Source organism: Arabidopsis thaliana, chromosome 5 (genome assembly GCF_000001735.4).
Source record: "Arabidopsis thaliana chromosome 5, partial sequence".
NCBI lineage: Eukaryota > Viridiplantae > Streptophyta > Magnoliopsida > Brassicales > Brassicaceae > Arabidopsis > Arabidopsis thaliana.
In genome coordinates, this window is record NC_003076.8 from 21,822,070 (window position 1) to 21,837,492 (window position 15,423).

The 15,423-nt window shown below is 37.3% G+C and overlaps 2 protein-coding genes, 1 non-coding gene and 1 pseudogene across 5 annotated transcripts; 2 read left to right on the forward strand and 2 right to left on the reverse strand.

Annotated features, from left to right (window-relative positions):
• Window positions 1–253: 253 nt before the first annotated feature.
• MLO11 (Seven transmembrane MLO family protein) lies at window positions 254–4,419 on the forward strand. Of its 2 annotated transcripts, NM_001036993.2 has the most exons (17): window positions 254–560; window positions 651–832; window positions 924–1,132; window positions 1,210–1,267; window positions 1,372–1,607; window positions 1,695–1,811; window positions 1,961–2,021; window positions 2,194–2,288; window positions 2,377–2,451; window positions 2,578–2,663; window positions 2,815–2,864; window positions 2,988–3,028; window positions 3,120–3,290; window positions 3,383–3,418; window positions 3,512–3,579; window positions 3,663–3,723; window positions 3,801–4,419. In NM_001036993.2, the coding sequence occupies exons 3-17, from the start codon at window positions 986–988 to the stop codon at window positions 4,218–4,220; spliced, it is 1,722 nt and encodes a 573-aa protein (NP_001032070.1). In that variant the 5' UTR covers window positions 254–560; window positions 651–832; window positions 924–985; the 3' UTR covers window positions 4,221–4,419. The 2 variants fall into 2 exon arrangements, with proteins under 2 accessions (NP_001032070.1, NP_200187.1); NM_124755.3 differs by having other exon boundaries at window positions 254–832.
• Window positions 4,420–4,586: 167 nt separating this feature from the next.
• On the forward strand, window positions 4,587–8,022 carry AT5G53770 (Nucleotidyltransferase family protein). Its single transcript, NM_124756.4, has 13 exons — window positions 4,587–5,033; window positions 5,260–5,372; window positions 5,466–5,522; window positions 5,642–5,737; window positions 5,815–5,885; window positions 6,179–6,221; window positions 6,353–6,433; window positions 6,527–6,586; window positions 6,687–6,737; window positions 6,821–6,918; window positions 7,052–7,100; window positions 7,196–7,240; window positions 7,331–8,022. Exons 1-13 carry the CDS (start codon window positions 4,664–4,666, stop codon window positions 7,787–7,789), a joined length of 1,593 nt encoding a protein of 530 aa, NP_568798.1. The 5' UTR covers window positions 4,587–4,663; the 3' UTR covers window positions 7,790–8,022.
• U5.13 lies at window positions 7,875–7,919 on the reverse strand. The gene has a single exon (NR_143051.1). It is a non-coding gene; the product is annotated as an other RNA (small nuclear RNA).
• A 1,426-nt stretch (window positions 8,023–9,448) lies between the features above and the next one.
• Window positions 9,449–14,731, reverse strand: AT5G53775 (annotated as a pseudogene; the record flags this gene model as incomplete). Its single annotated transcript has 1 exon — window positions 9,449–14,731.
• Between the last annotated feature and the right edge of the window lie 692 nt (window positions 14,732–15,423).

Consider the following 15,423-nt stretch of genomic DNA (forward strand, 5'->3'; position numbering starts at 1 on the left):
CCCTCCTCGAAATCTCTTGCGGATTTTCGCTTTTTTTCATGAGAATTAGGAAAATTCTGACTCATATGAAAGCAATTACGTCATTCTTGTCTTTATAAAATTGATTAACAAAACAAAATATAAAAAATAACGAGAGTTTCAAGACCTCATATTCCAATGCATTTAGTGCATTTAGGTAGGTTCCAGGTAGACAGCTTATTTAATCGTCATTATTTTGCTAATCAACTTTTTTATACGATACTTTCAAGAAAGAAAATAATAGAATAACATTAGATACAAACAAATTAACGAAAGTGAGAGAGTATCAGATGATCATGTGGAGAAGTTTGTTTTCGGTATCTGTCGAATCTTCCTTCTTTCCATTTTTTCTTGTCAACATTTATTATTTATTTTTGTTTGGTCGGCCATTTGTGTCCAAAAATAAAAATACGAAAAAACAAGTATTTTTCACTTTGCTCAAGACCATCTCTGCACATGAAGTTATGAACTAAGTGAGACCAGAAGAACTTCTTTCGATCGATTTCTACAGTGATTCTGTTTGCTCAAGACTACAACTTTGTGTACTTTCTCTTTCAACGAGCTGTGTATCGTGTACTTCATGGTGTGTTCCTCTGCTTCTGATTGAGATTGAATCTCCTGTGGTTTTTCAGTTGCTCCGGTGATCGGCTCCGGTGGATTGAAATTTCAAAGCTTTTCCTAATTTCTTGGAGTCTACAGATTTCAAAGTTTCTGGGTTACTACCAAAGTAGAATCTCAGTTTTTGTCTAAGCTAATCAGATTTCTGCGATTCTGATTGTTAACTAATCCAAGAACGATCGATGGGGGTTTAAAGGTTAGTTTTTTAAACTTGTAGAATCAAGGAATGTGATTTTGTTACTGGGTTTACCAAATTTTAAAACTTTTTTGCATTGTGGATATTACAGTTGAATTTGGGTCTAGAGGAGGAACTTGTTTTGTTTTTGTGAAGAATCAGACTTTAAAAGAAATGGGAGAAGGAGAAGAAAATGGAAATGAAGCAGATTCAAATGAGAGATCTTTGGCATTGTCACCTACTTGGTCTGTTGCTATTGTCTTGACTGTTTTCGTTGTTGTTTCTTTGATCGTTGAGCGCTCCATTTATCGTCTCAGCACTGTGAGTAGTCTCCATTGGATGCTCCTCTGTGATTTGATCTTCTTGAGAATCATTTCTTACTTCTGTTTTTGTCACAGTGGTTGAGAAAAACAAAGAGGAAACCTATGTTTGCTGCATTAGAGAAGATGAAAGAAGGTTTTGTTCATAAACAAAAAAACTCATATATGATCCTTCTTTGTGTCTGTGTGTGTGTGGTTACATAAATCTTTGATGTGTTTTGAAATGGTATTTTCTTACAGAGTTGATGCTGCTTGGCTTCATTTCACTTCTATTAACAGCTACCTCAAGTACAATAGCCAATATATGTGTCCCTTCAAGTTTCTACAATGACAGATTTCTTCCGTGTACACGATCTGAGATCCAAGAGGAGCTCGAAAGCGGTTCAACTGTCAAGCGGAATCTTTTAACAAAATCCCTCTTTTTCAACATCTTTAGGAGAAGGTTGGATGTCATAAAACGAACCACCTGCAGCGAGGTTCAAACTTAAATGACTGAGATCTTTAGCATTGGCTTTAGAATCTTCTGATCATTTCTAAGGAACTAACTAAATTCAATTTTGCAGGGGCATGAGCCGTTTGTTTCATATGAAGGCCTTGAACAGTTGCATCGCTTCATCTTTATAATGGCAGTTACTCATGTAACTTATAGCTGCTTGACCATGCTCCTTGCAATCGTCAAGGTAGTATCTTTCAACAGCTGAAGTTTTCTTTTGAATTTGAATGTTAATAACAGTGTATTTTGTGTGTTTATAGTGTGCGTTTTTATCTGTTTTGATATGGGAAGAACCTCTGTTACTAACAATTTTGTTTGATCTGCTTCTCTATGCAGATTCATAGTTGGAGGATATGGGAAGATGTAGCTCGTCTAGATAGACACGATTGCTTAACTGGTGAGCACTAAATGGTTATCTTGTTCTTCCAAGTATGGCACGAAAGATTCCATCTGCTCCTCTATTTAACTAAGAGCACAAGTGAAGTGCTGTTACAAGTAGCATTATAGTTTACTTATTTGATGGGTTGTATATCTATCAAGTGGTAAACGATCGATTATTTGTGTGGCAGCGGTGGCACGTGAAAAAATATTCCGAAGGCAAACAACGTTTGTCCAGTATCATACATCAGCACCTCTGGCCAAGAATAGAATTCTTATATGGGTGGTAAGATTCTTAGCTCTCTTCTCTAGAAAATATGGAAAACAATTACAAATATTGAATAATGGGTGGTATGTTTTTCACCTCCTTGCAGACATGTTTCTTCCGGCAATTCGGACGTTCTGTTGATCGTTCTGACTATCTTACTCTCCGCAAAGGATTCATTGTGGTGGGTGATACTATATGCCGTATGATCATTAGCTTTTTCCACTCTCATTTTCAACTATTTATGAATGACAATAATGATACAACTACTTATAGTTGGTACTGTTTCCTTTTCTTCTTTAATGAGCAGAATCACCACCTCACATTAAAGTACGATTTTCACAGCTACATGATTCGTTCTATGGAAGAAGAGTTCCAAAGGATCGTTGGTGTGAGGTGAGATACCTCATCCCATAGAAACATAGTGTGGGATATCCACTTAGCTTATATCTATCAGGTTCTGAGTTCTTAAAATCACTAATCATTTTGGATAAATGGATGCATTAGTTATTGACTGAACAACTTTTGCTTCAATGCTCTTCTGCAGTGGGCCGCTTTGGGGTTTCGTAGTTGCTTTCATGCTCTTTAACATAAAAGGTATGATCAGTTGATCACTAAACCAAAAGACAGATGATCATTCTGTTTTCCTTTAGTTCAATTGTGAAAAATATTCATATTTATAAGATTTTTAGTTTTAAATCTGGCCTCTTGTTACTGCAGGATCAAATCTTTACTTCTGGATAGCGATTATTCCTGTAACCGTAAGAACTACATTTTCACAGCATTCTCGCTTTCTTGTATTGTGTTTGTAAACATCACAACTTAGTAAAACTTTCATTCTCATTTTATCAGCTTGTTCTTCTGGTTGGTGCTAAGTTGCAACACGTAATAGCAACTTTGGCATTGGAGAATGCCGGGTTAACCGAGTATCCTTCCGGAGTAAAGCTGAGACCTCGAGATGAACTTTTCTGGTTCAATAAACCAGAACTACTCTTGTCCCTTATCCATTTCATTCTGTTTCAGGTTTGCAAAATCTTAACTAACCACCATTGCACCGAACCAATATTTCTCGGTCTTGGTAAAACTAACAGCTACTTGATTTGCATTTCCAACAGAATTCTTTTGAACTGGCTTCGTTCTTCTGGTTCTGGGTATGACAAATGAACCATATATTCTTTTAATCTTTCGCAAACTTTCGATTCGGGTTTGGAACTTACAATGCATTTGTTATTACTTTTCTTCAGTGGCAGTTTGGGTACAGCTCTTGCTTCCTTAAGAACCATTACCTTGTTTACTTCAGACTTCTTTTAGGGTAACTAAACCTTCGTTTTTCGTCTCGATTTAGACTGTTGTGCATCTGCCTCATAGTGTAATGTAATTCATTCCTCTTTGTAGGTTTGCTGGACAGTTTCTATGCAGCTACAGTACACTGCCACTATATGCACTAGTCACTCAGGTAATTTATCGAGCTTTCGACTTTTGGCAGCTTCCGTAAACTCCTAGGAGGATAACGAAATATTGTTTTGATTCCAGATGGGAACGAACTATAAAGCGGCTCTTATACCTCAGAGAATAAGAGAGACGATTCGCGGTTGGGGTAAAGCAACGAGAAGGAAAAGAAGGCACGGGTTATATGGCGATGATTCAACAGTTAGAACAGAAACAAGCACAATTGCATCACTTGAAGAATATGATCATCAAGTGCTTGACGTTACTGAAACTTCTTTCGAACAACAACGGAAACAACAAGAACAAGGTACTACTGAGCTTGAGTTGCAACCAATCCAACCTCGTAATGATTGTGTACCCAATGATACTTCAAGTAGAGTCGGAACACCTCTTCTTCGACCTTGGCTCTCCATTTCTTCACCAACAACGACCATAGAGTTGAGATCAGAACCTATGGAAACACTCTCGAGATCGTCTTCCTTGCCAAGTGAGAAGAGAGTCTGAATATAAATAAGTTCGTAGGAGTAACAGTAGAAAACAAGTATGTCTCGATGAACATAGATTGAAAACTTACATCAATCAAGTGTTAGCAACACTAATATTTGTATGTGCTCTACAAAAAAATTATATTGCAATATTGAGAAACATTTAAATTTGTTAGAACCAAAACCAAATCTTACCTTTTGTTTAAGCTAAGATTTATAAATCATCATGGAGATAAAAAGAGGTATAATAAGAAATAAAACTTTTCTACATTGGTTAAAAATTTGGAAAAAGAATTACTTTAAATTATTTTACTCATAATTTTGTTTTTCCATTTTTCTAAATTAATTAATTAATTATTTTGACCTTTGTTTGGGTTCTCTGTTTCCGACATAACTTTTAAGTTTTGTAGCTCCTCCTCGACGGCTTCGAAACCCTAAACCCCAAAGTTTAAGCTGCCGTCAATGGAGGACTCCGATGCTAAAACGGAAGCTCCTGCTTTCGTATACGATACTCTTCCTCCACTTTCATTCTCAGATTCGAATCAATCTCCACCACCAACTCATGAAGAATCACACCAATACTCTGTTTTCCGCAAAGAGATTTCAGATTTTCCCGACGACACAACGCCGGTGGAATCAGCTACGGTGGATTTCTTCTCACTCGATGTAGAAGGTGAGACGACTGAGAACGGCGTCGAACCTGTAACGCCGGTGGTTGTGGCGTCGAAGAAGAAGAGTAAGAAGAGGAAGAAAGATGAAGAACCTAGATTGGAGAGTAATTGGTTTAGTGAGAATAGTTTCTCTAAGATTCCAATGCTTCAATTGCATAAAGGTAATTAGCTCAAAAATCATTCAAAGTTTTAGTCTTTAAGCTAGTTTTTGATACATGTGGCTATTAAGTTTAGGTTCTTCATTCAAAGTTTGAGTCTTTGCTAATTCTGGATGAATGTGGGTATTGAATTTAGGTTCTTTGTTAGTTTGATTATATATGAGAATTCCTTTTGGTGTTGCATCCTCATAAGAAACTTGTTGAGGAGATTTGATCTTGGTTATTGCAGAAATAGTAGATTTCTGTGATTTTCTGTTACCAACACAAGCCGAGAAAGCTGAGCGTGATGCAGCAGTGGAGAGTGTTTCAAGTGTTATTAAGTATATCTGGCCGAGTTGCAAGGTACAAACGTTGGAGACTTCAGTATCTCTCTCTGAGTATTGTTCAATTTTGGGAAACTGCAATCTCTAATTCTTGCTTATTCTCTGTTGAAAGGTTGAGGTTTTTGGGTCATACAAGACAGGGCTTTATCTTCCAACAAGTGATATAGATGTAAGAATACCTTAGAGCTTAACACAAACGATTATCTCCACATCCATTTGAGAGACATCTAATTTAGTGTTTGGAGAGATTTTTCATGTCTTAATCTCTTTTTTTTTTTGTTTATGAAGGTGGTCATTCTGGAATCAGGTCTCACTAATCCTCAGTTAGGTCTACGCGCACTCTCCAGGGCATTATCACAAAGGGGAATTGCGAAGAATCTTCTGGTATTTGTTACTTTCTTTTACCATATGGCAGTATCTTAAAGAGATCGTCGCTCATAATTATCTCTCTGATTGTTCAGGTGATTGCTAAGGCTCGTGTACCAATTATCAAGTTTGTTGAGAAGAAAAGCAACATTGCGTTTGATCTAAGGTTTTTTATTTTCCCATTTGACCTAGTAGCTTCCCTTTTAGATACAGTCTGCTTTTACCATAGATGGATTGTAGGCAACATACTAATTAATTACATAGCAATTCTTGAAGGAACTTTGAACTTTGGCTATTATGTATATCCTCAACAAAAGCTTTGTGGTCCAGGCTCGATTAGAAAGCTCTGTAATTGCAGCAGATATCTATACGAATTATATATGTAGACGCACAAATGACTTTTATTGTGAATGAATTATATGAATTTAGCTAGTATTAAGCATGTCACTGGCTTTGCAGTTTTGATATGGAGAATGGACCAAAGGCAGCTGAGTTTATACAGGTTTGTGATAGTACATTTTGCTGCCCCAAGTAGTTCTCATGAATTTGTGATTTTTCAGCTGAATAATACTCCTTAGCAACCTATCATGTTGATCTATGTTATCTTACCACAATTCTCGGATTATTTTGCAGGATGCAGTATCAAAGTTGCCTCCTCTACGACCATTATGTCTAATTCTGAAAGTATTTCTACAGCAGAGAGAACTTAATGAGGTCTGGAAATACTAGTCTGCTTTTCTTTAATAATTTCCGTCCTTCTTCACAATGCCAAACGTTCACAAAATTGTCTTTAATGTTTTTGTTCAGGTGTACAGTGGTGGAATTGGTTCATATGCACTTCTTGCAATGCTCATTGCATTTCTCAAGGTCCAAGTGGTTTCTTAAATTTCACAATTCCAATTCTTTCACTTTCAAATTTAAAACTCTAAATTGGACTTTTTGTACCTTTGTTTGTTCTATGAAACAGTACCTGAAGGATGGTCGAAGCGCACCTGAGCATAACTTGGGAGTTCTATTGGTATGTTTTTTTCATTGCTACGTAAAGCTTTAAATTGCATGGCTTCATTTGTTGGCTAAAATCTATATTTTTCTTTATTGTAGGTTAAATTCTTTGATTTTTACGGGCGAAAATTAAACACCGCAGATGTCGGTATATCTTGCAAAATGGGAGGTTCTTTCTTTTCTAAGTACAACAAAGGGTAAGTACTTAAACCAACACTGGAGAGTTTTATTTAATTGTTTCTCATCTAAACTCCATGAAACATCGACCTTTACCTTTTGTGTCTCTGTCTTGATTCATATCTGTCTTTTTTTTCGTTTTTGTCTCTCCAGTTTCCTGAACAGAGCCCGGCCAAGTCTCATCTCTATCGAGGATCCACAGGTCAGCTTCGAGCTCTGGTTTTGTATAAACAAGAAACTTAGAATGCATCTGACAAAAGATTGACTTGGTTTTATTTGGTTTTGTTGGATGATCAGACACCAGAGAATGACATTGGGAAGAGCTCATTCAACTACTTTCAGGTTCCATTCACTTCTTTAGTTTATCAACAAAGTATTTACACTTTCAAGATGGATATATAAACTCATTAGAGACGGTTTCTTTATATGCAGATTCGATCAGCCTTTGCAATGGCCTTGTCTACACTAACAAACACAAAAGCCATCCTATCGTTAGGACCAAACCGGAGCATCCTCGGCACTATCATCAGACCAGACCGGGTCCTATCAGAACGCAAAGGAGGACAAAATGGAGATGTCACGTTCAACAGCCTTCTTCCCGGAGCAGGAGAGCCATTACCATTGGAGAGTAACGGCAAAACCAACGGTGGGCTTTTCTGCAACTGGGAGCTCGAAGAAGAGGAAGAAGAAGGTTCGTTCCCTAGAGGGAATGACATTACTCCAGTAGTTGATACCCCTGGTAAGAAATCAAAAGAGTCTTCTCGAAAAAAGAAGAAGAAGAGCAAGAAGAATAAGGAGGTAGATGAAGACGACGAGGAAGAAGGAACGAGTACGAAGAAGAAGAAGAAGAAACGACGGAGGAACATTGTTGGACTCACATGGACCTACTGAGAGATGTTTATTATAGTTCGGTTACACTTAGAACCAGACGAAGTTTCTGTTATGAGTGTAAATTATTATAATTTGGTAAAAACAGATATTTATGCTGTTGTTACAAATTAGAATACTTCACCATCAGTTTTGAGTTAGGTTCTTAAATTAAGACAAATGTTATGGAACAATTTAGTTATCAATTTTAGATTCATCAATCATTATCGTGGTCGTCACTATCATCAACATCCTCATTTATTGATCATCATCATCATAAGCATCTACTTAATCATAAAGTACATTCTCTCTTGCTCTTGATTCAGGACTTTGATGAATCCATTATTGGAAACCGTAATTCGAATGAAATTGATTGTAAAGATCATATTTTTGGATTGTGATTTGACTTGTTTAGAGGCTTTTTGATCAATGGCTCTTTGGTTCTGATAAAGGTCTAAACCATCAACAATAAGATATTATTCGATATTTTCGAAGAAGCAACATCATACTCTTACTCACTTGATTTGTTCTAAATTCGAAACCATAACGTCTTGCATCGTGTGTTTATATTTTCACGCTCACATTCAAGTGTTAGATAATGTTTTAGACGTATTTACCAAGAAAAGAGGGGAACGACAAAGGGGTCTACTTCTGAAGTTTGAATCCGGCGCCAGTTTCTTCTATAAAGGTTCATCTTACTGGATCGTATTATGGATTTCTCCGTGTCATTTTAGTAATTAAACCTTTCTAATTGTTTTTTTTTTTGTAAAAAACAGTATGAAGTTACTACTCTTGTTACTAATCTAATAAAATAAGTTTGATCTAAACATCATTATATTGAATTTTCAATTTTGGAATAATGTGCTTTTTATTGATTATATAATCGATTGCTATGATTTGGATTTTCAAAGTAAATATCAATTTTCTATTCGATAAATTTATATTAATTTACTTTTAACAAAGCTCGAAATGAAAAATACTAATTTGTGCGCTTATAAATATTCTCAAAATTTAAAACCTATGAAACAGAATAAATAAAGTATCATGTGCATTGTTAATATGAAAATTAAATATAGTTTTTGCTTTATTACTGGCACAACGAGTTTTAGTTGAAGATACATTGGGGTATATGTCTTATATCATTACTTCATTATGTAAAATAAACTTGTGTTATCTCTTCTAAAAATCATATATATTTCATAAGCAGCATTATAGTAAATACAATGAAAGACAAACTCCATAAGGTCATGTGCAATGGCAAATTTATTCAACATCCTACTTTTTCACTTTTTAACCTTCCACATCATCTTCTCTTTCTTTCACATCATCATTCAACACCCACATAATTTTGAACCACTACAATGGTTTTGTTTAATAAAATTCAACACTCTACTCTACAATTATTATTTTATAATTTATATTTACTTATATATTTATTTTCTTATGATTGTATATTAATAATAATTCTTGATAGATTAAAATATTAACTAAAATTATATTAAATTAAAGAGGATAATAAAAACAACCTTTAAAATCAAATTTAAAATAAAAACAAGAGTTTATTAGAGGATAATAAGAAAATTATGATAGAAATGATGTTTTTTTGTATTTGTCCGAATGAAATGAACCAAGTTTCTTTTTTTTTTTTTTTTTCGTCAAAACAATTTCATAAATTAAATAGTGTTGTTACAGTGATGTTTTTGAAGCCAACTAGGGAAAAGTCTAGAATCTGAATAAAAACAAGATGAATTACAACCAAGTTTCGCCAGATCGTGTGCAATCATGTTTCCCTCCCTCTTGACGAATTTAAATTGAATGCTTCTGAATTTTCCAGCCCAAAACTGAATATCTGTGAGTAGATTCGCTAAAGAGCAATGTGAAGCAGAATTGGTAACAAGTTGTATCAAAGTTTGGCAATCTCCTTCCATGATGACATGTGTATAGCCTCGGATCCAAATTTGTTGAAGTGCTGCTAATAAGGCCTTTGTTTCTGCCTCTATCGGTGTGCTTGTATGGTCTAGTACCATGGATCCCCAATGTTCAGGTGTCCCGTTATGGTTTCTAATAATCCACCCTCCTGTAGCTTTTAAATCCTGCACAGTAAAACTAGCATCGAAGTTGCATTTTATGTAAGGCATCTGAGGTTTAACCCATGTAGTGTTCCCCGCTGCTGTCGTTCGCTTCGGAAGCCTTCTAGGACCTTGTGTTTGGGTAGCATTAAGCCATTCGTTTGTTTCCGCCTTAGCCCTTACAACTGTTATTGATGGACTTTCTCGAAGATTGTTTAAAACTACATTGTTTCGTGCTTTCCAAATTCTCCAAAGTAGCCAGAATGGGATAAGTTTCTGAGAATCTGTTATAGTGGTGTTCTGGAGAAGTAATAAAATATTTGAAATGTTATCTTCAATGTTATCAGACAGTATAGAGCTTCGATATAAAGGTGTGTCAAATAGCCGCCAAGCCATTGTTGCAAAAGGACATGTGAAAAGTGCGTGATTGATAGATTCATTCTCTCGTCGACATCGTGGACATCCAGGATCGATGCGCATTCCCCTCGTGGTGAGGCGTTCCGTTGTTGGTAAGGCTTTAGACATTATTCTCCATAGAAAATGTTTTAGCTTCGGCATGATTGGCAAATTCCAGATTTTGGTTTTGAGGTCTACTGAACCATGGGGTTTAGCCATTGTAGGGATGTTGTTTGACGGGTCATGCGTTAATAACCAATAACCCGAGCGGACTGTATAGTCACCTGTGAAATTGTAGCTCCAAATAAGACGATCCGTTTTACTCCTTGTTGAGAGATAGATGCGTTTAATATAGTCATGGTCATATTGATCCACAAAAGTTTGCAATTTGGCATTATCCCAACATCGACTATGACCTCTATGCTGAAATAAATTGTCAAGTGATAGACCATTATGTTGTTCATCCGTTAGCAAAGGGCGTGAGGGTGAGAGTCGACGACATTGTCTATCCCTAAACGGATAGTCTTACCATCGCCAATCACATACTGTGTACCTTTTCTGAGGAGGGCAATACCAGAAAGCAAAGAGGACCACCCGTAAGATTGTTGAGACCTTGTTTTAGCATCAATTATCGAGTTATCTTTAAAATATCGAGCCTTCATAACCCGCGCGAAAAGAGAATTGGGATATTGAATGATTCGCCATGCTTGTTTTGCAAGGAGGGCGTCATTAAATTTTGCAAGATCCCGGAAACCCAGCCCTCCTTCCTTCTTAGAATATTGAAGTCTCTTCCAAGCAACCCATGGTATTCCTCTTTTATTTGAAGCTTTTTCCCACCAGAAATTCATCAGAAGAGACTCTATCTCAGAGACAATACTTTGAGGAAGTTTGAAACAGGACATCGCGTAGACGGGCATTGCCAAGGCAACTGATTTTAACAATATCTCCTTTCCGGCTGGCGAGAGGAATTTTGCACTCCATGAGGCAGTTCTTTTTTTAACACGATCTATGATATAATTGAACATTTCTTTTTTTTTCCTACCAAATTGTTCGGGAAGACCCAAATATTTACCTCCTCCTCCTTGATTTGGAATGTTCAGAAGTGTTTTTAGTCGAGTTTGAGTGGAACCGTATACACGAGACCCAAAAGTGATTAATGATTTCTGAACATTTATTTTCTGCCCGGAATAATATTCGTCAACATCAAACACATCTTTAAGAGCTTGACAGTTCCTCACATTAGCTTGACAAAAGAATAATGAATCGTCTGCAAATTGAAGATGCGTTATAGCCGGTGCTCCATTTCCAATTCGGACTCCGCGAATATCCCCACTTGATGCTTTGACCTTAATGAGATGGCTGAGAATGTCTCCACAAAGAATGAACAAATATGGGGATAAGGGATCGCCCTGTCTAATACCTCGAATCGGCGAAATATATCCATGAGGTGAACCATTGATCAAGACTGAGTAATGAACAGATTTCACAACAGCCATTATCCAACCTATCCATTTATCGCAAAAACCGAAAAGTCGCATCGTCGTTTCCAGAAAATCCCACTCTACTCGGTTATATGCTTTGCTAACATCTGTTTTCACTGCCATATATGTTTTCGAGACTCGCTTCCGGACTTTTAAGGAGTGCATAATTTCATGAGCGATCATAACATTATCATTGATAATTCTCCCTGGAATAAACGCAGCTTGCGAATCCGAGACGATTGAGTTTAGGTGTGTTTTAAGACGGTTCACCATGCATTTTGAAATGACTTTGTATAAGACATTACACAAAGCTATAGGTCTGTAATCGGACAGCGTTTGAGGATTTTGAATTTTTGGAATCATACATATGTTAGTGTGATTGATGCTGGTCTTCATATGTGATGATTCGAAAAAAAGTTTCACCTCTTTAATTACATCGTTACCAACAATATCCCAACATTGTTTGTAAAAACGTGCTGTTAGACCATCTGGACCCGGAGCCTTATCGTCACCAATCTGACAAATTGCTTCAAAAATTTCACTGTCACGAAAATCTTGCGTAAGCTCCGAGTTAATTATGTTTGTGACAGATGAAGGGAAATCTGCAAAGTCAATTGGGGATACTTGTATTCCGTTAGTGGTGAATATGTCCGTGAAGAATTTTTGAGCATGACAACCAATCTCTCCATCACCCATGTACATATGTCCTTGATCATCTACGATTGAATTTATTCTGTTTTGGGAAATTCTGGTTTTTACGCAAGCATGAAAAAAATCAGTGTTATGATCGCCTTCCTTCATCCATTGGTTACGACTTTTCTGTTTCCAAAACTTTTCTTCGTCACTAAACGCTTTGGCCAACGATTCTTGTAATTGAGGTATGTGTTGTCTTTGAGCTCTATTCACACTCTCCATTGCTTTGTTTAATCTCGCCTGAAATGTTTTGATACGCACATCCGAATTTAAATTTGAACGATGTTTCAGTTTGGACATAGCCTTTCTGCAACTTTGGATACGTTCAGTGATGGCAAAAACGTGAGAAGTGGGTGAGCTGTTCCATCCGTCGTGAACGACTTGCTTAAAGGTAGGGATATCAAGCAAACGATTATCAAACCGAAACTGGTTACGACGTTGGATGAAAGAATCATTAGTGTGGACCAAAACCGGTTTATGGTCTGAACCAGAAAAATCCAAAAACTCTGTTTCAGCGTTTGGAAAAATTGCAGACCAAACTGAATTTATGAAGACTCTGTCAAGACAACATTTTATTGTATGTGTGTGTCTTTCCCCAACCCAAGTGAATCTATCCCCTCGTGAACGCATATCTTCGAGATCACAATATAAAACCATAGCTTTGAAATTCCGGAAAGTCCATTCTTCTCTTAAAGGGCCACCAATCTTTTCATCATTGGATAGAATCTCATTGAAATCCCCAATTAACATCCATGCTTCACTTCTATTATCTGAAATTTGTTTAATGGTTTCCCAAAGGTGAAGACGTTCGGATGGAACAGGGTGACCATACACACAAGACAAGTAGAAGCTCTTATTATTATAAGTTACATAGGAGTCAATGAGTCTTTCATCCTGAGAAAGCAAGGACAAAGAAACATTGTTTTTCCACATAAGAGCTAAGCCACCACTCCTTCCAATGGGGGGCTGTGTTATTACATTAGGGAAACCTAGATCATACGCTAGTTTACGTAAAACATCACATTGGTTAAGAGTTTCAACTAGAAAGAGGATATCATACTTATAAATGCGAAATAAACGGAAAAGCCGGGACTGAGTCAGCGGCACACCAATGCCCTGACAATTCCATGAGAGTGTCCTCATATTGGATCCCTTGGGGGTATCGGGCCCCCCGCGCCTCCGTCTATGACATTGTGGATCGAACATGATCCCGCCGATTCGGCCTTCCTCTCCTTCTTACAGAGATGGCTCAGGACCGCCATCTCATCTGTTGCCTCCACTTGTTGAAACATGTCTTCAAAATGGACTCGCTTACGCTACATGAGGATAACCGGGTTCTGTGCATTGTCAGATGATTCCAAGAGAAGATCATTGGTAACCGGTGTCTGAGTTCTCACCCTTGCTAGTTTAGCATGAAGATAACGGAGCCTTCCAACAGTAAGATCCGTGTCCTCGAAAACGCTTGGGACAGCGAAGGCCGTAGTGTGGGTAGTGGTCTGACCCTGGTTTGCATTTGGGAGAGGGTTGTTAAGACCCGGAATGAGAGTCGCTGGGTCTATTGTCTGAAGCGTATCTGTGTCACTCATGTTGTTGTCTTTGTTATCCATCTGATTGTCATCATCCTCATTGTCATCATCACTCGGTTCCGAAGGGTCTTCATCATCAAAGGCAAGAACACACTCCTTCACATCATGTTTCAGAGATCCACACTTGGAACAGAAGTTCCTCAGACGCTCGAAACGGTACTTAATCACAGTGTTTTCATCAACAGCAAACTGGAAATTCCTTTGAAATCTAAGCGGATCATCTAAATTCCAGTCAATTTTCACTCTTACAAAGCCACCATGGTTCGAATTCTCATCGAAATCAACTTCAGACACAAATCCTAGACGATTACCAGCACATCTTGCCATTGCATTCGTAAGAAAGAGAAGTGGAATACCCGTGATTTGAACCCAGAACGGTATGATTTTCATTTCGGCTTCGGTGATATTTGGATACCATCTGTGAACCGAGAGCATCCAATCATTAAACGACCAAGGTCCACGTCGGAGTACCAAATTCATTGCTTCTTCAGTCTGGAATTTGAATTGAACTTTGCCTTTGTCCAGAATTCGCCCAACACACGAGTCTGGGAAGCCCCAAACTCTTGGCATCTGTCCAATTAAGGCACGAAGATTCTGCTTGCGAGGATTTACTGTCGTTACAACCACAGAAAAGCGATTAACATGCGCAGCCCGGGAACAGAACTCAGGGGTAAGAGCCACCGGTTCATCATCTATCCCCAAGGTGAGGTCTTGAACGGATTTTCGAAGTCTGTCACTCATGATTTGTGACGATAGTGTTTGTGGGAAAGTGAAATGGGATTGAGAAGAAAGAGAAGACGGATTGAAGGTTTTATAGAGTTGCGTCCATGGCGGTTTATGTGGGTAGTTACTCTCCGAGATTGAAGGAAAACGAAAACTGCCATAGAAACGGTTAGGCAGAGAGTAACCGTCGTCGAAATTCTGTAAAGCAACACAGATTCCGATCGCCGGAAAAGCGCTCCGTCGTGGAGAAATGAAACGGTATGAAAAGGGCCTGAAATCGCCCAAACTGTCGCCCTCTGAGAACCAAGTTTCTTTTTATACAGCTTCAAAAGTTATGAACTTTCATATAAATATTTTAACAAAAAAAAAAAAATGCTATATAATAATTGATTGTAAATAGATAGGGTGAGATAAAAAAAAATATAAAACTCTTTACTTGCTCTTTGAGCGTGTGAAACATACTTTCTAATAAAATGGTGACGTGTGACATGTGCGGACCCAAACAAATTTTATTCAACATGTTGAATAGATTCAACACCCTAAAATCCACGTAGGTTTTTTTCATTTTTTAACACCCACATTACATTGATTAAACAGTTGAATAATTTATTCAACACCTCCATTACAAGTAGTCTAACAACGAATGATTATTACTATATTTATATTTTACTATATACCTTAAGACCTTAACAATACTCTTTTTTCTCTAA